Source organism: Natator depressus, chromosome 15 (genome assembly GCF_965152275.1).
Source record: "Natator depressus isolate rNatDep1 chromosome 15, rNatDep2.hap1, whole genome shotgun sequence".
In the NCBI taxonomy this organism is placed as follows: Eukaryota; Metazoa; Chordata; order Testudines; family Cheloniidae; genus Natator; species Natator depressus.
This window is the reverse complement of record NC_134248.1, coordinates 12,537,194-12,560,905: the sequence shown is the minus strand read 5'-3', so window position 1 is coordinate 12,560,905 and position 23,712 is coordinate 12,537,194. Positions and strand designations below refer to the sequence as shown.

At 42.9% G+C, this 23,712-nt stretch overlaps 1 protein-coding gene across 2 annotated transcripts in view; it reads right to left on the bottom strand.

The window, feature by feature from the left end:
• UPB1 (beta-ureidopropionase 1) overlaps positions 1-23,407 on the bottom strand; it is a 35,895-nt gene extending 12,488 nt beyond the window's left edge. The window contains exons 1-7 of one of the 2 annotated variants that reach the window (XM_074972972.1): positions 23,193-23,407; positions 22,720-22,891; positions 19,804-19,891; positions 18,637-18,731; positions 16,186-16,347; positions 8,133-8,302; positions 2,773-2,854 (exon numbers count right to left, since the gene is read on the bottom strand). In XM_074972972.1, coding sequence (XP_074829073.1) covers positions 2,773-2,854; positions 8,133-8,302; positions 16,186-16,347; positions 18,637-18,731; positions 19,804-19,891; positions 22,720-22,891; positions 23,193-23,293 — 870 coding nt within the window. In that variant the 5' untranslated portion in view covers positions 23,294-23,407. The remainder of the gene's footprint in view (positions 1-2,772; positions 2,855-8,132; positions 8,303-16,185; positions 16,348-18,636; positions 18,732-19,803; positions 19,892-22,719; positions 22,892-23,192) is intronic. The other variant, XM_074972973.1, reaches the window with a different exon arrangement.
• Between the last annotated feature and the right edge of the window lie 305 nt (positions 23,408-23,712).

Sequence of the window (23,712 nt, the reverse complement as noted above, 5' to 3'; positions counted from 1 at the left end):
GTTCGCCAAGGGTGACCCTACCACGAGTACAATACTCCGAACAACATAGTTCTGAGGGTCATTGGGGGACACAAGCCTCTCCACCACAACAAGTTAACAGTCCAAGGAGAGGACAGCTCTGGTATGGGGGTGGGAGAAGAGAGATTTAAATGAGGTAGTCTTTGCAGAGAACAGAAAGGAAGAACATGGTCTAACCAGGTGGACACTAAGCCAGATTCACGGAGAGCACCTTAAAAAAATATACACGCTAAACTGCTCAACAAAGAATTTGTATGTGCACTAGCTCTGAATGTTGCAGTGTTGACATAGTCAGGTTGGTCTCAGGATATTAGAGAGACAACATTGGTGAGGTATAATCTTTCCTTGGACCAACTTCTGCTGGTGAAAGAGACAAGCTTTTGAGCTACACAGAGCATTTCTTCAGGTCTGGGAAAGGTACAAGTAACTAACACATATTTTAAGGAATGATTCACGGTGAAGTGGCCCATTAACACTCCTCCAGTCATAGGACAAAAAAAGGGGGTTAATGGGTTGCAGATTGTTGTATAAGCCGTAAATCCAGTGTCTTTATTAAGACCATTATTTTTAATGTCCAGCAAAATTATGAATTTAAGCTCCTAGGCTCATATTTTGAAGGAATTGTGCTAATTTCCTTTGAGGATGAGGACTGATAGGTCAGATATGGAGTGAAGTGATCGTTTTGTGAAAAGTATTTGCCCATGGATGATATGGTATTTTTGTCTTTCATCACTTTCTGTGAGTTCATTCAAGAGCATAATGACTGTCTGGCTTCACCCACATAGTTGTTACTGGGGCATTTAGTGCACTGGAGGAGGTACATCACAGGTTATGATAGGCATATGTAGGACCCATGCATCTTGAAACGTGTGTTGTGGGAGATATTGACGCTTGTACCGGTAGCGATATGTCTGCAGGTTTTTCATCTGTTGTTATGGCAGGGTCTCGTGGTGCTTTGAGTTGGTGGGTACTGGTCTGTGGGGAGCTCATTCTGACAATGAGCCTGGAGACACAGTGGGTTGTTTGAAGCCCAGAAGAGAAGGGTTGGGAAAGACTTCTTTCAGAATGTGCTCCCCATCGAGTATGGGTTGTAACGGTTTAAAGATACCCCGTACAGGTTCCAGTATGGGGTAGTAGGTGACAACTAGAGGTGTGCGGTCGGAGGGTTTTTCCCCCCTGTAGCAAAGCAGGGTCTCTTGGGGTTTTGGGGTAGCTCTTTCCATGATGTGATCTACTTCTCTGGTGGAGTATCCTTGTTCGGTAAAAGTGGTTTTATATGTGTTAAGGTGTGTATCCCAGACTTTCTCCTTGGAGCATATTCTGTGATAGCTGAGGGCCTGGCTGTAGATAACAGATTTCTTGGGGTGCTTACTAGATCTGTGAAGGTAAGTGTGGTGATCCATGGGGTTTCTTGTATACTGTTGTCTAAGGTTCCACTGTTGAAGCTAATCATGGCCAGGAAGTTGTTGCTGCTGTGAGAGTGTTCTAGAGAGAGTCTGATGGATGGGTGGTGGTTGTTGAAGTAGTGGTGGAAATCCAGAAGGAAGTTAGGTCATCTGTCCAGAGGATGAAAATAATATTGATGTATCTGAGGTACATTGGTTTCATGGTGCATTTGTCCAGAAATTCTTCCTCAGGGTGGCCCATAAAGAGGTTGATATCAATATTATTTTCATCCTCTGGACAAATGATCTAAACTTCCCTACAGGTTTCCACCACAACTTCCCTTAAATGGTCCCTTAAAATATGTGTTAACTACTTACGCTAAACAATCTGTTCCACCTTGTATTTATCTACACCACTCTGAGTACCTTTCCCAGATCTGAAGAAGAGCTCTGCACAGCTCAAAAGCTTGTCACCATCACCAACAGAAACTGGTCCAATACAGTGTATTACACCTCATCCACCTTGTGTCACTAGCTCTGAAGACAGGCCTCACCTACTGCACATGAAGGTAGAATTGGTTCCATGGTCTCAGTTGTTAAGGAGAGAAGGTGTCTGACTAGTAGGAACCAGCTTTGTTACGGAAGTGCAAGGACACATTTTATTTTCAATAATCTTAGTGAAGGAGACACTGGGTTCTGCATAGGAGCTAGGAGAATTAGCGAGAAGGGAAGGAGCATTCATCTTAGGCCTTGTCTACACTAAAGGGAAAAGTCAATTTAAGCTATGCAATTTGAGTTACGTGAATAGCGTAACTCAAATCGACGTAGCTTAGATCTACTTACCGCAGGGTCCACACTACATGATGTCGACGGAAACGCTCTCTTGTTGACTCCCCTTACTCTTCTCAATCTGGTGGAGTACAGGAGTCGACAGGAGAGCAATCTATGGTCGATTTAGCGGGTCTTCACTATACCCACTAAATCGACCGCCGATGCATCAGTCACCATTCATTGATCCCCCAGTAAGTGTAAACAAGCCCTTAGTTAAATCCATCACCATAGAGAAAGAACAAGTCAAGAATAGGAAGGAGCCACAGCAGAATGCAGGCTGCCAGCAGCAGGGCAGGTGGCTCACACTCTCCCTGTTTACTAGGTATCATAGCAACACTTTCAATCTTCAAAGCACATTGCAAACATTCATGAGAGAGGAGGTCTCATGCTATACAGAGGAATACAGGAGTTTTCCAGGTGTCCTACAGCTACCATGTAATCCCGTTAGCACTATACAGTTCATTAGCTAGGATTAAAATGTGCTCAAATGCATAGATTCTGAAATTAAGGCTACAAAGCAAAGTGTTGAAATACTTACCGTTCCAACTCGGTTTATGGCACATGTAAAGCAGTGGTTAGCAATAGCTGCATTTCTTGCTTCAATTGGCCACAGTGACTCGCTGCAAATTGGTAACAAAAAAGGTGGTGATTATCGTTTATTTGCATGGCTCATAGCTAAATTTTGAGATTTCATGGGCTGTGGATACCTGTAATCTTGAGCCTCGCGATCAGGGAAACAAAAGCTAACCACAGCCAACTGCTGTCAATGATCTTGGATCACAAAGAGTGGTCACCATTAATAGTGAGCATTTTCCACCAGATTCAGCACAGTTACCAACATTATTTCCATTCCACATATAGGGAGAGACTATTTTATCTGGTAACTTGGCAAATGCTGACTTCTAATGGTGACCACCATGATGAGAATTTTAAATGCCTGGCTTGAGATTTTCAAGCAGCCCAGGGAATTTAGATATGCACCTTCCATTAAAGTCATTGGGAGAAATTTTTTTCAAAACAATCTGGAAGACTTATACATTAATTTTCAGGAATCCAAATAATATTTTGCAGCAGCATAGAAAGGTTCTCACTCTAATTGCCCCCCTCCCCCTTTCTCCAGGAGCAGTTTCTGAGGCAGGCAATGGTAAACTAGATTGTCTGAAAGCTAGAAAAAAAAGTCCACCCCTCCTGCTCCCCTTGTTCTACTTGCAGGTTTCACAGACATTTTCAAAAGTCATTCCCCTATGCAGGGCTGACAGAACAAAAAGGCATGGTTGACAAAAGCAGCACTGTAACATTTCAATCATTATCCATTACACCAGTCTCCACACTGTACAGAAAACCAAGAACTGTGAAACGGGAAAGAATTCCTCCTCCACCTTCACCCTCAGTCCTTTTCCAAACTGGGACTCAATTTTGGAGACACTGAAAACTCAGTGTAGTTTTAGCCATGTCAGTCCCAGGATATTAGAGAGACAAGGTGGGTGAGGTAATATCTTTTATTAGACTACCTTCTGAAGAAGAGCTCTGTGTGGCTCGAAAGCTTGTCTCTCTCACCAACAGCAGTTGGGCCCATAAAAGATATTACTTCACTCCCCTTGTCTCACTGAAAATGCAGGCAGCCTTCCTTTCATTAAGCATATTGAGACACAGGGATCAGATAATTCAAGAAGATATGGTTTGACAGTACCTACAGCACTGAAAAACAAGAGTGACTGGCTGTACACTCTTCTGCAAAATCACCCTCATAACAGCATGTAGCTGCCCAATATTGAGCTCCAAGGGGAGAGTGTGGGTGGATGACTCATAAGTAAATCTCAAGAAGACTCAGACACCTACAAGATGCTCATTGGCTTGATTGAAAGGACTAGGTTTATCACTCCCCCTGTTCCACCCTCCCCTCCCCTCCCCCCAACTGCTGAGCCAACCTGCCAGCACATCTAAGAAAAAGGGACTTTGTTGAAAGGCTCCTGGAAATTACAATTTCACAGAAGGAAGGAGAAATACTGTGGGAAAAGAGATGATAGCCAAGAGGTTACTACAGAACAGCTTTCTTCCATTTCCCTAGAAACTCTTTTCTGCATGGGACTCAAGAGTCCTCTTCCTGCAATAAAAATTATACCTTCAAAAAGCAACCAAGAGAAGAAAGCCAATAATCAGGAGAGCCTGGAGCACCCAGAAAAGCAATGAAGTGCCTCAGGAAGGCAGTATAATTTCTGTTTGCTCTCCTTCTAATGGGCTGAAGATGGACCAACATCACAAACATTATTTTAATGGTGATATTTGTAAAGCCCACTACAAGTGACTCTGTATTTACTAAACTCTTTTCTAAGGACATTTTCCAATATTAAACAACCTAAATCAGCAGCTATCAGCTCTTATCGGGAAACAGAACTGCCTTAGGCAGTCTGAGTGACAGGATGCTGTACACTTACGGATTCAAAATTATAGTTCCCTTCCACACCACTCCAAATATACAATTCCCTGTACTGGGCTTGGCTGTGGGTGTGTGACTTATGTATTCACTATGCTCTTATTTATCAATAATCACACTCCTCTGGCTACTGCAATCTCCCTACTCTGAGTGGCTCATGTATTCAGAATTTTCAAGCTATTTGCCAGCAAGAAGATTGGCCTCACTGCTTCAATCCCTTCGGCTGATACAGAAAAATTCCAAATTTACATGAAAGAGAAGGGGAGAAATATGTGTGGGGGGGGGGGCCACAGAAAATGGGACTGTCAAAAAAAATTTTTTAAATGACTCCCTTCTCCATGATTTAAAACTTTCTGTTCTTTCCTGTGCCATTCAGCAGTGCTCTTGTTCCCAGAATAATTCATACATTTATGTTTACACAGTTTACACTGGGAGAGGCCCCTCCCTTCTCTTTGTTTTTAAAGACAATGAAAGGAAAGATATATTGCAATTATTCTGGACAGACAAGCACTGCTGAGTCAGAGGAAGGGAAAGCAGGGGCCTAAAGGGGATTCAGTTAGTTTGAAGGGGTGCATTCCTTTTGTTAGATTTTCTTCCTTCACTTTCAATTTGAATATTACATTTAAAATGTCAGTGTCTTAAAACAACTCAACGGGGCTTCCTGTTACCTTGATAACAGCCATATCCTGGGGCTGACAGACTCAAAGGCAGAGTTTATTCAGCCCAGGAAGTGGTTATTACCTCAGATAGGAAGCACTATGGTCTCAGTTCTGCCAGGAGCTCTGCATGGGTAGAACTCTGCACCCCTATGGAGTTCCTTGCATTACTGGGGCCTAAGTTATTAGAATCCCCTAAGGCTGCCTACAAATGTTCTATCAACCAGCTCCTCACCTAGAGAAGGAGTGATCTTCTGAAACAGACTTAGCATTACTGAATATATTAATATTATTGTTATGCTGGGGGTTGGGCAATCACCCCACCTTGATGAAGTTGTTGGGCATGTTATACTAGTTACCTTCCATTCAGGCTAAATGAGGGGAAAACTAAATGCCTCTTTGTTTAGTGATGGCTGAAGCAATGGAAACTACTGCCCAAGGACTAGACCACTGGGCCAAGGGGTTTCATGGGGGTCTGAACACAAACACAGGGATGGGATACTGATTTGATTGCAGGGTCTGGGGAAGGGGCAGAGAGGTAGCACAAACACAACAGAAGGACACAGGATAGATAGCAAGGAAGTCTACCAGCCAGCCAGAGAAGCACTTGTAGTGTGACCCTGAGAAAAAGCTGAGAAAGAGCACATTTGGGTAGAGTGCTGGCTGGAAAGAGGCTTGGAACTGTGAGTAAATAACTGTCTCCTGCTGTTTGATTCCTACTGCATTCAGGAAAACAGGATTTTATATATGTTCTTTGTAAATAAACAGGACTGCATCAAAGAAATACCCGACTCCATCATCAGTTTCTCCTAATGGAAACAAGTGGTTAGGCCAAAAAGGGTAACATTATTATTATTTCTTATTGGTACTACATTAGCACCTAGATACCAACTGAAATTGGGGCCCCACTATGCTAGACACTCTAGGAAAAGAGAATGAAACCCCTACTGAATATGTATTTGGCATAGTAGTTTCAGCGTAACACGTTATCAAAGTTGTATCCCAACCCACATACCTTGGGGAGATGTGACTCTTGGGAGATGCCAGAATGTTGACCACTGGTGATAGTGAATCTGACGGTGAACATGATGAGTAACATTTTGGGTCCTTTTGCAAAGAATGGTGTGAGTATATGGATGTTCAGATGCACATTCTGTATTCTCTCTATCTACCTTGCTGGGTTGGAGTGTTTGTGACTTTACTAATTGTGTTAATAAAACTGTTACAAATACAAAAGGTTTTCCTAAGTGTGAGTGTTGCAACCATGCATGTCGGGGCTCCCAACTGGATAGTAATTTTAATAATACTGGGCCTGATCTTGGGATGAGAACCTACCAATCCTCTGAGTGTAATCAATATAATTAATTCATAATTAACAGGTCTGGCAAAACTGCTTACTAGTATAGGAGTGTACATCCTACAGAACTGGATTTCTTTTCAGACTCCACTGTCATTTGGATAAATGAAAAAGTACATGTACTATACTGTGTGTCAAGATGATCCATTGACATATTCTGGAATACTGGACCTTAGCTAATAGATGCACTTGTGATGCTGGCAGACCATGTGCCAGCTCATGCCAAAGCCCCAGGCCTCACTGAATGCTTACAAATGCATAGCTAGAAGCCAGGCCAATTCACTTGTGTAGCAATATAGATCAAAGTGACTACTAAATGTATGAGAGTGTATTTGGTGTTTAAATGTCATTAAAAGTAATGGGATGTTACATGCACTCTTGTAACTTATCTGTATCCCGCTGTAACAGCAAATATTTACATTGTCTATATGCCTGTAACTAAATAACCCATCAATCTGAGAAAGAAGCCTTACAGAATGCAAATGAAGAACTTTAACAGCAAAGTGCTAATTTCAAATCAAGTGGTCATTTTGTGTGATGACTGGAGATCAAAGACTCTAAATGCATTCCTTACTCTCCGTCCCCAAAGGAAGAGCCCACGTGGGTAGTGACCCTGTCAGCTTGTTTCCTATGAGAAGAAGCTAGAAGTATGGATTCAGGGAAAGATCCCTCATCTTTGGACTGTTTGGACTCTTATAGGGAAGGATACCAGATGCAAAGGGGAGATCCCTAGAGACAATCTGGGTACCCTGAGAAGACTTTTGGGAAACTGGCAGTTTATTACATCATTACCACCATTTGTAATTACAAACTGTGTCTCACCTGTACATATATTTTACCTGCTTTAACCTCTCAATAACTCTTATTTTCTTAGCTAATAAGCCTTTAGTTAGTTTACTCTAGAATTGGCTACCAGCGTTGCCTTTCATGTAAGATCTAGGATACCAACTGATCTGGGGTAAGTGATGGTTCTCTTGGGACTGGGAGCAACCTGAATGTGGCGTGATTTTGGTGTAAGTGATCTTTTATCAGAAAGTCCAGTTTGTCTGGGTGGCGAGATAGACTAGAGAATCTAAGGGGACTGTCTGTGACTCCATGGTAAGATTGATATAGTGATCCAGGAGTTCACATCTTTATTGGGTTGGTGAAATCTAATCATAGAACACATCACCAGTTTGGGGTGTCTGCCCTGCTTTTGACAATCTGCCTTGTTGTAGGCACTAACAGTTGTGAGCCACTCCAAACTGATATCACCAAAATAAATAAATAAAATAAATAAATAAAAATAAGTGTAATTCAAAACATTTTTTAAATGTTCCTGTCCAAAAGAAACATTTAGGAAAAACAAGTATGGTTTTCCTCTTTCAGGAAATGTGGGACGCGCAGGTATTTCACTCCACAATACAGCCCATCCCAAGCAATGGACAGCCCACAAGTTGTTTGTACTTTACCTGAGCTCTCCAGTAGTAGCTGAAGGGTTAAAGATAATCTCTGCTCCATTTAGACTGTACATGAGCCAGTTCAGGGGGTGATGGCGCCCAAAACAGATATTCACAGCAATCCTTCCAAACTGAGTCTGGAACACAGGGTGCCCTGTGTTGCCCTCCATATAGTAAGTAGACTAGGAAAAAACACAAGCAGGTGTCTTCAGGTATTGTCTCTGAGTTCACCCCCCCCCCCCGGTAGCAGCCTTTAAAATTCACTAGATCTCTGGGGCACAACAGTATGTGAAAAGACAACATCCCTCAGCCACTAAATACCTGCATTGTATGTACAGATCCAACAGAAATGTCTCTCTTGAGCTGTAGAGATCAAATTCCAGTTCCATTTCTACTTCTCTTACTCACTGCTGGACATAAGTGCTGTGCCACCTGGCTTTTTCACATGTTCCTGAAGCAATACTGCATTCTCTACAGACTTTATTACCTGATCGGCAGACCCTCCATGCCAAAATGGTAAGAGCAAAAATGACAGCTGCTGCAACTGAAAGCAAGTGTGCAACTGTGACGTATGGCCAGAAAGGGTTAAACATCCTGCAAAATAAATAACCCTCAAAAGACATGTGGGGAGATCATTTTTGTGTATTTACATATGTATGAATAGGGTCAACAATGTAATCAACAGTCCCTGTCTGTGCTGTATTCCGGTAATTCAGAGATCAAAAGAACAGAACAGGAGTATTTGTGGCACCTTAGAGACTAACAAATTTATGAGAGCATAAACTTTCGTGGGCTACAGCCTACTTCATCGGATGCATAGAATGCAATATATAGTAAGAAGAGATATATATACATACAGAGAAGGTGGAAGTTGCCATACAAACTGTAAGAGGCTAATTAATTAAGATGAGCTATTATCAGCAGGAGAAAAAACTTTTGTAGTGATAATCAAGATGGCCCATTTAGACAGTTGACAAGAAGGTCTGAGGATACTTAACGTGGGGAAATAGATTCAATATGTGCAATAACCCAGCCACTCCCAGTCTCTATTCAAACCCAAGTTAAAGGTATCTAGTTTGCATATTAATTCAAGCTCAGCAGTTTCTTGTTGGAGTCTGTTTCTGAAGCTTTTCTGTTGCAAAATTACCACCCTTAAGTCTTTTACTGAGTGGCCAGAGAGGTTGAAGTGTTCTCCTACCGGTTTTTGAATGTTATGATTACTGATGTCAGATTTGCGTCCATTTATTCTTTTGTGTAGAGACTGTCCAGTTTGGCCAATGTACATGGCAGAGGGGCATTGCTGGCACATGATGGCATATACACATTGGTAGATGTGCAGGTGAACGAGCCCCTGATGCCATGGCTAATTTGATTAGGTCCTATGATGGTGTCACTTGAATAAATATGTGGACAGAGTTGCATTGGGCTTTGTTGCAAGGATAGGTTCCTGTGTTAGCGTTTTTGTTGTATGGTTGCTGGAGAGTATTTGCTTCAGGTTGGGGGGGGGGGCTGTCTATAAGCGAGGACTGGTCTGTCTCCAAAGATCTGTGAGAGTGAGGGATCATTTTTCAGGATAGGTTGTAGATCTTTGATGATGCGCTGGAGAGGTTTTGGTTGGGGGCTGAAGGTGATAGTGGAGTTCTGTTATTTTCTTTGTTGGGCCTGTCCTGTAGTAGGTGACTTCTGGGTACTCTTCTGGCTCTGTCAATCTGTTTTTTCACTTCAGCAGGTGGGTATTGTAGTTTAAAGAATGCTTGATAGAGATCTTGTAGGTGTTTGTCTCTGTCTGAGGGATTGGAGCAAATGTGGTTGTATCGTAGAGCTTGGCTGTAGACAATGGATCGTGTGGTGTGTCCTGGATGGAAGCTGGAGGCATGTAGGTAAGTATAGCAGTCAGTAGGTTTCCGGTATAGGGTGGTGTTTATGTGACCATCGCTTATTAGCACAGTAGTGTCCAGGAAATGGACCTCTTGTGTGGATTGGTCCAGGCTGAGGTTGATGGTGGGATGGAAATTGTTGAAATCATGGTGGAATTCCTCTAGGGCTTCTTTTCCATGAGTCCAGACGATGAAGATGTCATCAATGTAGTGCAAGTAGAGTAGGGGCATTAGGGGACGAGAGCTGAGGAAGCGTTGTTCTAAGTCAGCCATAAAAGTGTTGGCATACTGTGGAGCCATGCGGGTACCCATAGCAGTGCCGCTGACTTAAAGGTATGTATTGTCCCCAAATGTAAAATAGTTGGGGTGAGGACAAAGTCACAAAGGTCAGCCACCAGGTTTGCCATGACATTATCGGGGATACTGTTCCTGATAGCTTTTAGTCCATCTTTGTGTGGAATGTTGGTGTAGAGGGCTTCTACATCCATAGTAGCCAGGATGGTGTTTTCTGGAAGATCACTGATGGACTGTAGTTTCCTCAGGAAGGTAACTGTGTTGTTTGGACTTCTAAGTAACCAGTAAGGTAATAAAGAAGCTGTTTTATGCTGGCTTGGTAAATCTAAGTACTGGAATATCCACCAGCTTTATGGGGATTGTCTGCCCCATTCTTTGCAGTTCACCCTAATTGAGTGACCTCAGCTGGCCCCCGCTGGGACCTCAGTCACACAAGGGAGATGAAATAAGATGGTACAGAGGGAAAAGAGAACTCAGAATGGAGAGGTGGATAAAAGCCACATGACCTTCCATTTCCGCTGGCTCAATTTACATTGCTGTCAGTGCCAACAGGAGGTAAAACACGCTGCATTCAATAGACAGATAAGTAGGGGGTTACACATTTGATAGCTTCTGTAGGCCCAGTTTATTGCACACATCAGGAGCTCCTTGCATTCCCCCATTCTACCCCACAGCTCCCTGGGTGCCATGCTCCCACCCTCACTATTTCAGGGACTCCCTGGTCTAGACCTGAAGAAGAACTCTGTGAAGCATGAAAGCTTGTCTATTCCACCAACAGAAGTTGGTCCAATAAAAGAGATTACCTCACCACTTTGTCGCTCTCATATCTTGGGACCAACATGGCTAAAACAATACTGCAAACATACAAAGATATACCATCAAGTTGAGTGTAAGGCCTTCACTAGGTTCAGCCAATAACACTTCTTCCTTCTCAAAATACATTCCAGTAATTCCATGAGTACCTTAGAAAATGGAGATGAATGCTATGTACTAGCTAGTAGACATGCATCACCAACTGTCACATATAACACCTACTGTTTTCTTAATGGAACTCTGAACTACCTGTTAGGTTATGTCTTCAGAATAGAGTTAACTTGTGTAATCAGTACCTGAATCTGAGCACCCAGTGCAGCCTAGCCCAGGCACAAGCCTCACTCAAGTTACTGCATCTTCACTGGTGCTGCATTCACTTGTGTTTGTTGTAAGGACTTCTGGAGGAATATCCCATGCTTCTTTTTGCTGCAGTAAGCTGAGATGCAATATGATTCTTTTAAAGTGAATTGTGGGAGATCTTATCTGTCCTTCTCGGCACACAGGGGGAATTGTAGGAAGGCACTGGAGGACAATCAGCACTGAAGTGATTTAACTTTTATCCTCCCTGCAACATGGACAGGTTGCCAGCCCAAAGGAGATCAACTATTGAGCTCTTGTCTATAACCCCAGCCAGGCCAACCAGCCTGGGTTCAAAGCACCATCTAACTCAGATGAGACATTTTTATGTGTGGACAGGTGAAGGGTTAGGGACAACATCAAGTAAGAGCCCCAGTCAACTCTGCAGTGAAAACATACCCTTAGTGTCTTGCCATTAAAGATAAAACCTGTGATGATGTGACAGACTGTACCCCATGGTCACCATTTTTGCAAGTCTATGATAAATTTGGTACAAGGCATGCCCTGTGAGGTACTAATTGAAAACTCATTCTGCAGAACATTAGTGTCCTGGTAAAATATGTATGGAAACATTGCATGTAAAGTTATAGGATTCTACTGTATAACATTGCTGTAACATGTTCCAAAGTTAGAGAGGCAGGCCCAAACCAGTTTTTCAGAGACAAAGACACACTGGCACCCCAGCCAGGTATCAGCATAATCAGATGAACTATTATAGACTACCACCTAGTTAAGCAGCCATTCTGCGGCAGGAAGAAGGGGTGAGCGAGAACTTCCCCATACTGACAATGAAACAGCTAGGAGCTTCTTTGTAAACAGACTGCCTGTCACCTGACCCCCAGCTGGAGGTAATCCTTAAAGAGGGGAGAAGGGTATAAAAATAAGAAACAGAGGCCCGCAAATCACCTCTCTCCCCTCATCTCTACTCAGGACAGCTACAATGTTTGAAACACAAAGGAAGCATCATTGAACTGGAGGGAGGTCCTGGCTGAAGCAATCCAGTTAGACTGCTGTAAGCGTGTGGTAAAAAAAACCTTTTTGCTTTTAAATTCACGTAGCTCGTTAAGTTAGGTATTCATTTGCAATTTATCTTTTTTTTAGGGCTCTCAAGCGATTAAAAAAATTAATCACGATTAATCAGATTATTAAACAATAACGGAATACCATTTATTTAAATATTTTTTGGATATTTTGTACATTTTCAAATATATTGATTTCAATTACAACACAGAATACAAAGTGTATAGTGCTCACTTTATATTTATTTTTGATTACAAGTATTTGCACTGTAAAAAACAAACAAAAAAAATTTAATTCACCTCAAACAAGTACTGTAGTGCAATCTCCTTATCATGAAAGTTGAATTTACAAATGTAGAATTATGTACAAAAAATAACTGCATTGAAAAATAAAACAATGTAAAACTTTAGAGCCTACAAGTCCACTCAGTCCTACTTCAGCCAATCACTCAGACAAACAAACCCCTGACAGACATAGCTATGCTGATGTAACTTTTCAATGTAGACCAGCCCTTACAAGGGGAATCTCACAAAACTGAGTGACTGAGCAACAACAAGGCAGATGAAATTCAACACTGATAAGTGCAAAGTAATGCACACTGGAAAAAATAATCCCAACTACACATGCATAATGATGGGTTCTAAATTAGCTGTTACCACTCAAGAAAGAGATCTTGGAGTCACCGTGGATAGTTCTCTGAAAACTTCAGCACAATGCACAGCAGTGATCAAAAAGGCTAAAAGAATATTAGGAACTATTAGGAAAGGAATAGAAAATAAGACAGAAAATATCATAATGCCACTATATAAATCCAAGGTTTGCCCACACTTTGAATACTGTGTCCAGTTCTGCTCACCCAATCTCAAAAAAGGTATAGTGGAACTAGCAAAAATAAAAGAAGGGCAACAAAGGGAACGACTTCCATATGAGGAGAGACTAAAAGGATTAGGGCTGGTCTGCTTAGAAAAGGGACAACTAAGGAGAAATATGATAGAGATCTATAAAATCATGAATAGTGTGGAGAAAAAGTGTTATTTACCTCTTCACATAACACACAAACCAGGAGTCACCCAATAATATTAATAGGTAGCAGGTTTAAAACAAACATAAGTACTTCTGCACACAATGCACAGTCAACCTGTGGAACTCATTGCCAGGGGATGTTGTGAAAACAAAAAAGATAACTGGGTTCAAAAAAGAATTAGATAAATTCCTGGAGGACAGGTCCATCAATGGCTATTAGCCAAGATGGGCAGGGATGCAACCTCATGCTCCAGGCAACCCTAAACCTTTGACTGCCAGAAGCCAGGAGTGGAAGACAAGGTGAATCATTCCCAAATTCCCCTTGAAGCTCTAGTACTAGCCACTGTCAGAGACAGGACACTGGGCTAGATGGACCATTGGTCTGATCCAGCATGGCAGTTATGTTCTAATAAATATTTCTATTTCAAAACAGATCTGCCTATGTTGTATATTTTTAATTTATTTTTATTTCTCAGTCCTCTGTTTTTTCTACTATGATAGGAGAAGAAAAACAAGATTGTTATTTCTTGGGGGAATTCATCAGCTCTTGCTCTTTATTCCTCACCAGAGGTCATAATAATCTCCACAGCAACTAACTGATGTCTCAAGGAGGATTGATTTTTGTTTATTTATACAACCTCCCACACAGGGCTGAAAAGGTTAGAGAACAAATTTTTTCCCCTTTACATTTAGTTCTCATTGATTTGCCATGGATGATTGCAAGCTGGCATGTTTCTCAACCTGCTCTACGACAAACACCCAGTCTGAGAAGTCCAACTCACTGCCCTCCTCAGGTTTGGATTTTGTTACTTTATTGTTGTTTTCTCTGTTAATAAAGATCGGAATAATCCTTCCCCCAGTCTGAGCTGCTCAGCCCTCACCCAAGGTCTGTCTGTCTCTCTCTTTTCAGAGAGCCATGACTATCTAGGTTATATCCAGGCAGGGTAACAAGTTACCAGCAGATTATCCTTAACCCCTTCCAAGCACAATCAACACTTTTTAACAAGGTGGGGTGTTTTAGGCAAACACTACTTACCCATTACAGTGAAGCTGATAGGGTTGGAATTGTCAAAACTGTTTAATTATGTTAATAGATTGTTTTGATGCTTCTCCTGGGACTTATGGTCACATAGACCACCTCCCATTGGTGATCACGTAACAACCCTGTGGCAACTGCAGCAATTTCATGCATAGAAAAGTGAAAGTACTCATATACAGTTTAGCTGCCTTTCATGCCTTTTCCAGTTTCACAGCTGGAAACAAAGAGAAACATGCTTCCAGCAAGTGCTGCACGGACCATAGTTTGGGAACCTCTGAGACAGAGTGTTCTAGGCCCATACAGTACGAACACGGTATTTATTATGTATGGATTTAACTATTAAATAAGGTGTGAAGAACATGGAAGGTATGTGTATTAATTTGTATGAATGTTTATGTGTGTGTGTAGGGAAGGGGGAGGATTTGGTGGCTACTGTAGTGCTGGCTAAAAGGCAGCTAAGGGTTAAACCTTTCAGGAACCTGAAACAATCGCTGAAGACAGAAGTCAGTTGCCTGGTGCTCAGATAATACTATGAATCCATTGTATGAAGACTACCTCCAATCTGCTCTGGAGAAATGCATACCAGTTTTGTCAGCTCCAGGGGCTTAGCTTGAAAGATCAGGAGATCTCTGGGTAGGAAATTTCAAACAAAGGAACTCTGAAATGGATTAAAGGCAGCTTGGATCTTGAGGGACACAGCACGCTGACTGGATGTCGGGGGATGACTATGAGAGAGGCAGCAGTTGCAGGGGTGCAGCCTGCTTCGTGCAGCCCAATGCTTTGGGGGTGCCTGGGTTAAGCAGAATCTATTTAAACTAGCAAGGAAAGGTTAGGTTTAGGTAAGACAATATGCATTTAGGCATTTGTTATTTTTAACCCTTTTCTCTCTGCTTGTGATGTTCCTACAGATAAATAAATCATACTCTGTTTTGAACAAGCTGCTCTATGTCATTGCATTTACCAGCTGGTCACAGCTCCCTGAGAGAATTTTGGATCGGGGTCAAACCCAGCTGGCCATGCTGGAGGTACCGTGGTTCATAAATAAAGGTGCTGTAAACTTGTGGTCTAGTCAAAAGTGGGATAAATTGCAGGATTCTACTTAGGGAAGTGCAGGTATAGGCCTGTCACCTGAAAGAAGCGCCCATGGAGAGATACAAAGAGATCACAGGTACAGTTCATCCCTGAACCATATAACACAAGGCTCATCAGCTTACAGGAAATTCACCAGGAGTGTGACTTCATCAGAGCCCCACAACTGACACACCGTAGCTATGAATTACACAATTTTTATAAAGCTCCTCAATATTTTTGTGAAGTTGCTTTGTATAGAAAAGCCCATTGGGATGATAACCTGTATTGTGGAGCAGATTATTTTGGGGAAATATTATAAAAACAAAGAAAATAACTTAAAATAAATCAAAGCTACAATAGCATCTTGGGAATTCTGGTGGCATCATATTCCATGCTTGTGATTTATGAGTGCACCAGAAATCCCTCAGTGGTATCATCATAGCCACACAATTCTACCTTGACAAAATGGACAGGACAGTTATGCAGCTACACTTTCCAACACTCTACCATATAGAGACAAGCAAGAGCTACAAAGTGAGGACAGTGTATTATAAGCAATGCTGCATCTCACCTCATTAAAATCTCCAATCCTTGGAATGTGATTTTTCCTGCTCTTCCCAAGGACAGATCCAGAGTTTGAAATCACCACTGCAGTGTTCCACAAAGTTCCTCCATGTACATCATCTCTCTCCAGAATTGGAGACACCACAACCATATTGTGTTTCTTTGCCAACTATAGAAATGAACAGAAAATCTCTATTACGGAAAAGCCTGTTATGATTAACTCTGTTTTCATCTTTTTCCCTTCAAAGTAGAATACAGGAGAGGTTTTCATTCTGTGCATTATTCTGACCTCAGCTAAGCACTAGTGATGAATATATGATGTACTGGAACTCTAGTGTTACAACATTTTTCTTGTTCAGAGAGGGATACCTCAGTGAAAACTTTCCAGTCTGAATCCTTCTAGCAGAAGCACCAAGTTCCAGTTAGATGAGTTCTGCTGTAGCAGCAGTTTTTAACCTGTAGGCCAGACCCACCCACCCACCCACAAGGGGCATAAGGAACTGCTGAGAGATAAGCGGGGGGAGAGGGTGTTTAATCCTGCTCTCATTCTCTCATTCTGGTACACTGCTTAGTGGATTTGCTTAACAAGAGCTGGCTGAAAAAGGTTAAAAAAAAATCATAGGACATGCTTAAAAGAACATTTATTATTTTTCAGAAAATAAAAAATCAGTTTTTCAATGAAAAACCAAAACAGAAAACTGAATTTTTTTTTTCAATTTTTGTTTTACCCTCATTTTCCAGTGACAAATTTTCTTCCAAGACAATTCTCATTTCATTCCAATAGCCATTTTCCATTGAAAAAATGTTTCTACTCAGAATTTTTGACCAACTCTACTTAACAATTTGCGCCTGAGCCTCAGATTCTAAAGCTTCCCATAAACCCTTGTGCTGATTCCCAATGCCTTCTACAAAGAACTGGAGCAAAGGATTAATGAATGCATTTGCTAAGGCTTTCCTGTGAATGCCTGACATGTGAAATCACAGTATGGAAAGTGGACAACTCTATGCAGACATTTATTAAATCAGTCTGGACCTAGTGATCATTTTTATTCTCTTTGCAAAGCATCTCATGTTTGGCTTTTACCTACGAGATAAAGCATTCAGGTTATCTTCAGCAGCAATGCAGAGGCACATGAAACTGAATCCAACAGTGGGGAACAAAAGGATTCAGGCAAGGCAGAGTCTTCCAAGGATGTCCCAGGAATCACTCTCTAGAACTAAATCCCAGATTCTACTGGCCGCTCATCGTTTAAGCATTGTTCGTCCTTGTATTCTTCCTTTCATTAAATTTAGGGTTAGTAACATAACAGAAAGACGTTACACAATTTGGATCCCCAATTATGCTAGGTATAGAACTGTGGCACTGTGCACCAAGAGCAAATCCTTTTTCGAGTAGGAATTTAAATTCCTCTTTATTGCAACAGATCAAATATAAGAAAGTCTTTGATCAACGAGTTATTGTAGTTATACAGTACATAGTGGATCCACACTTTGTAAATACATTTATGTTTAAAAGTATAGGTGCTGCCTTATCCACAGGAATCATAGCATCACAGTACCTTTTAATGTTCTAGCAAGAATATTTTGCACTAAATTTTAGGACTGATAGGTTATTTAATCTTTGGTCAAATGACATTTTCTCTTCTTTCCCCTCATGTAATTTTACTTTTCCATATGTCTGAATATTTCTTGCAGGATCTGCCCTTAGGTCATTAACCCCACATTGAGAAGTGCCCCACACTTGACCTAGGTCAGATTGAAGCTGTAAAGTGGTTACATACACATGCTTAGTAGGTCAGATCACATCTGAGTAGATTCAGGCCCACAACAAACCTGATCATGTCAGTGAATCATTTAAGAAAGAAAAATACAACATCCCTTAGAAAACAAGAAAACTGCAGCCTATTTAAGATGGCAGAAGGTGAAAATTATCCCACAATCATGCTTTCACTTAGCGATCCCTGGCCGAATGACTGCCAGCTATTAAAAGGTCACCTCCGGTGCACAGAAAGCTACATTCTGTGTTACATGTCAGAGGAAGGATGTAGAAGAATCATATGAAACTGTTTCCCTTTCAGAACATTAGTTAATTCATCAGTTAATATTCTTCGTGTAATGCTTTGCTAATGCATAGTCTGTTCCATTCAAAAGGAATTTCTTGACTAGAAGTTAAAGGTGACTGGCTGTGAAACTTATTGTCTTGTAAAAATATGGGAAAAGTCAGGATAGGAAGACTCACATATCCTACAGGGTAAAAGGCACTATAAAAATGTAAAGTACGATTTTTTAAAAACTGTTTCATATTGCACGTGTACTGTCCATTTGCACTTTCACTAGCTCTCACAATACATGCTTTGAATGTGCTGGAAAATTATTTTTGGTTCTTTGATTCTTACAATGTATAAGACTGATATACAAAAAGTGACCACTACAGAATGGTATGAATTCAGCTTTTTACCTTTTGGCAGAACCTTGTTGTCAGACCATCTTCTGCTGACTCAGCAAATTCAGTCCATGGAAGCTTCTCTCTTGTGCAGAATGCAAAAGGCATAGCTAGAAAAACACCAACATGAGAAGTCAATACAAAGACTTTAGGTCACTGAGCTGGTATGGGGTGGGTTCTGCTTTACTTATATAAAACAGGTCAATGAAATGTGTTCAGAAGCTGCTTTTGTGCAAACAGAGAAATAATTACCACATCTGAGTATGGTATTACTATCTTCTTCTCCCTGCAAAAAGGAGTTTGATTCTTGAGAATGTGCCATTTAGGGGTCTCTAAACTTTAGATTTTCTAGGCTGCATTCTCACAGAGACACTGTGACAAGACCAGCCACGTATAGTTCCAGTGCTCTATATGCAGCAGACCAAGATCTAATTTCCTCTTACTCCACAGCCCAGCAAGGAAAGAAGTGTCGCACAGTCACTCAGCACTATGGAGCAAAGACAGCACCTTATAATCAGCCAACATTTGTTCAATTAAGAAGCCAGACTGAGTCCCTACTAATTTGAAATGGGAGGCCTGTCTGGCCAGAAGAGAGGTGGTTATGATTAGAGACGAAGAGGGTAGGAAGTTAGTATAGGTGAAATAAGAGGGGAAGATTACCCACTATCTCACATGGGGCAGAGGATCCCCTGAAGGCGTGTCTGAGAAAGAAACCTGCAAATTAATGACTAAGACATATTTTCCTCAACAGTCACACAGGAGGTCCTTCAATTTTGGTTTTGGCTAGTCCTAAACCCACACATCCTCCATTTTCATTTAAATATTATTTTTCTGCTGTTGGGAATCTTCCTAAATGAAACAAAACTTCCAAGAAAGAAAAGGGGAAGAGCAGGTGAAAGAACACACAGTAAGCATAACTAAAAGCATCGCCCAGATGCAGACCCTGCCTTTGCAGACCAACATCGGACCTGCACACAGCTCTGTTAACAAGGATTCTTTTAAGTTTCTTTCAGAAAATAAAGATCAGGGGATTGTATCCTGGAATCTCTGTTTCATAGCTGCGGCGGAACATTTTTAAAATATAGGGTACCTGTTAAATGGAGAGGAATTGGCTATTTTCAGAAATTTTAGCATTTTAAAGGCAAAAAATCTGGACTTGGGGAGGCTACAGAAAATACTCACTCCAAGCCTCTTGAAAGCAGATCACATTGACCCCACACATTGCAGCCACCTCCACGATCTCCTCTATTCGCCTGTGCAGTGCAACCACCTGGTTATAAGAAATTTGACTCTATAAAAATTCATACATCACAATTCACTTATAACATTACGGTTTTGGTTCTGCCACCTTTGTTCACACTAAGTAGTACCATGCTTGGCACTTCACCCCATTAATTTCAGTGAGAGTACTTGTAGGGTAAGTTACTGCTCAATACAAGCAATGGTTGCAGAATTAGGCCCTAAAGATTTAGGGCATTTTTAAAGGTATTTAGGGGCCTAAACATTCAGATAGGTGCCTAATGGGATTTTCAAAAGCACATATCTGCATCTTTAGGCACCTAGATTCATTTGAAAAACTGTCCTTTAGTCCCTATATGTGCATTAGAGATCTATAAACCCTAAAAGAGCCACACACAAAAAACCATTTTGATGCTGTTTTGAGATGTGACACTTAGCAATGTGAATGAGTAAGCATAATAGCACCAGAGGTTAGAACAGGCTATTGAATTGATAACTGTGCATCCTGCAAGCACATGTAGATTCCAGATCTTCCCCTAAAATACCAGCCCAGGAGCTAGCAGAGTTGTGAACTGACAAAATGCTTGTTGGAGCAGTATGTTGCTTCACTCTTGAGCCCCATACATCTGACAACTTCGACCAGAAGTTCTTTGACTAGAAGTTAGGAGGCCATCGGCCCTACGGTTATCTGTGGGACAGTTGCCTATGTTTGGATAAAGGAGAGATGGGATGATCGGGGGCAGTGATGGCCATGGACTGGCTACTCCTGAAATGCAGACAAGCTCCTCCTTTTGGCATATGCTCTGGATCTAATGAGAGACGCTCCTGCTCTGAGGCTTGAAATGCACACACGCACGCACGCACACACACAGAGTTAGTAAAGATGCTTCAGTCAGTAATATACCCGTTATTACCCTCAAAGCATGTTTTAATGCATCCCTTACAAGAACCAAGCAGTGCACCAGTGATGGCCTGTTCATATTTTTCTTTAAGTACTTAAAAATCTTTACACAGGAACTCCTCTCACTGGAGAACTCTAGTTATAAAGAGGCATAGGGGCAGTGGCAACGAGATTTGGAGCCATTCATATATATATCCATCTCAAATCCAACCCAGACTGATACTGACCAAACAGATATAACAGCTGTGTAGCGTTATGCAAAATGATTTGGTAGTCTCAGGCCAGTTTCTAGTGGACAGGCATCCAAATAACAAATGGCAGCAACTGGCACTCTTTTTGGCAGACACCACAGAGAAAGCAAGAACTTGACTAACACAGAGAATGAGCTACTCTCTCTCTCTCCCCAAAATACAGTGTTGAGTGAAATTTCTGCCCTGTGAATAAATTGGACTATCGGTCTAGCATATTTCACAAATGTGGAATTCACCTTTATTTTGCTTTTAAAAAGACTTTGTAGATTTACATAAAACTTGCACCTGTGCATCTTGTATCACAGACATGCCAGTGTTCTTCTGGTGAAAGACTCCCCTCAGACCTTTGACTTACTGCTGTATAAAGAGTCTTAGAGCGTAGAATTTATACAAATCACCAACCCTGCATTCTGCAATCATCAACTTTCAATTCTCTGAACATGAAACCTTTCTGGTTCATTTGACAGGTAAAGGCTTTTAGCTTAGAAAGCCAGTAACTAAATATTTAGCTTCAAGAAAACTACAAATAGCTCGGGCAAGTCAATAAGTAAACAATACACATGAGATTTTCTGATGGAGCTGCATGTTCTTCTTTGAGTAACAAGACTTCTTGGCCATTTACCATTCAACAAGTCAAATCCAAGGACATTAAGTAACATAGGCCACAAAACTGAGAGCGGACAACACAAGAAATGCAGAACTGATAGTGTGACATGTGAAAGACAAGGTGGGTGAGGTAATATCTTTTACGGGAACAGCTTCTGTTGGTGAATGAGACAAGCTTTGAGATACGCAGAGGTCTGGGAAAGGTACTCAGGGCTTGTTTTCATGCACAGTAATGCAGCTATGCTGTGGTAGCATTTTAGTGAAGATGTTCCTATGCCAAAGAGAGAGCAGTGTAGTTAATCCACCTCCTTGAGAAGCTCTCCCGTCGATGTAGTACGGTCTACCCTGGGGGTGGGGGCGTGGAAGAGAATTGTAGGTCAGTAGCACTCAAGGGTGTGGATTTTTCACACCCCTAAGCAACATAGTTATACCGATATAGGTCTCTAATGTAGACCTGGACTCAGAGTGTCACAGCTCAGTACAAGGTAGAACAGATTGCTAAATATGAGGAGTTAACACATTGCAAGAGATCCTTCAGAATGATGTGCACAATTTCTCTGCAATGTGCACAAAGTCACCTCTGCAATCACTGAACAAAGAAGCGTTAAGGGGTTACTTACTGTTGTAATGAGACACAAGACCAGTCTCTCTAAGAGCTTGTTTATAGTACCACTAAAATCATAATTTACATCGTTCAGGGGTGGGATGCTCTCCTCTAGGGTTGCCAATCCTCCAGGATTGTCCTGGAGTCTCCAGGAATTAAAGATTAATCTTTAATTAAAAGATGATGTCATGTGAGGAAACCTCCAGGAATATGGCCAACCAAAGCTGGCAAGCCTATCTCCTGCCCACGCAGCTTCCTCCTCTCAGTGGGGCGGAGTAATTACCTCCATGGGAGAGCGCTCCCCTGTCAACACAATGTGTCTTTCCGAGACCTGCTACATCCATCCCTGCAGCTGTGCCACGGGGGGGATGAAGACAGGCCCTAAGGAGTCCATGATTTCAGTGTCACAGAGCTGGGAATTTAAGCAGCCAGGCTCATGACAGGTGTTGATCCAACGGAGGAGCTGGAGCGGGCTGACCCAGAGCCCGTGACTGTACCTGTTCCACCACGGGTGTATCTGTGGGCAGGGGGATTTTATTCTGAACCAGCCCCACTCGGACAACGCGGGGCTGCCTCAGCTGCTCGGGCGCCGCTCCAAATCCACAGCCCTGCAGCTCAAACGCCCTCTGGCTCGCGGCCGACAGAGCCGCCGCCGGCAAGGCGAGTTTTCTGAAACAGCAAAGGAGCGGAATCAAGGGCGCGCGCGCGCGCGCGCAGACAGGGCGCGAGCGCGGGCGCCGCGCGCCTGCCAACCGCCAGGCGGGACAAGGCGGCTGCTGGAGGCTGCGCGGCCACCACCCCTCAAGCCAAACCTCAGGCCCAAAGGCCTCCGGCAACAGCAACGGCCACGCCCCCTCCCCCCGGCTCGGTTACGCCGCCCGAGCTAAGGCACCCCCCACCCCGGCCTCAGTCCCACGGCAACGCGGGCCGCCGGCGCAGGGGCTGCTCGGAGCTGTAGTCCCTCCCGCACCTGCTCAGGTTCCCGTAGAGGATCCGCTTCACTTCGCCGAGCTCCTCGGGGGGGAGGTGCCGCTCCAGGCATTTCTCCAGCGAATCCAGACCCCCCGCCATGGCGGCTCCGGGGACGAGGGAGGCAGCGGTGGCCACCAGCGGACTGCACGGGACCGGGCAGGCTAAGTGACCGTTACGCCCCGGCGGCCAGCCCGGCACTCCCCCGAATGAGACAGTTGGCCCGCGGGACACGCCCCCGCCACCACCCCTCAGGGGGTTTTGGCGCGTTCCCCTGCTCGGGAGGGGCCCGCTGAGGGGCTGGACGTGCGAGACCTGGTGGGGTTACGGGGATGGTTGCTCACTGGCTGCAACCTGGGCAGAAGCAGTGCCAGCTTGTCCCCCAGGGCCCCGCCAACCTGCCTCTCACAGCGCCCTGGGGGTAGCACCGCCATGGGGATGGGGTGGGGGCACTGTCCGTCTCCATGGCCTGTGCACTCTTTTGTGGCCGCCCACCCAGGGTTGGTTGGGATGTGCCCCTC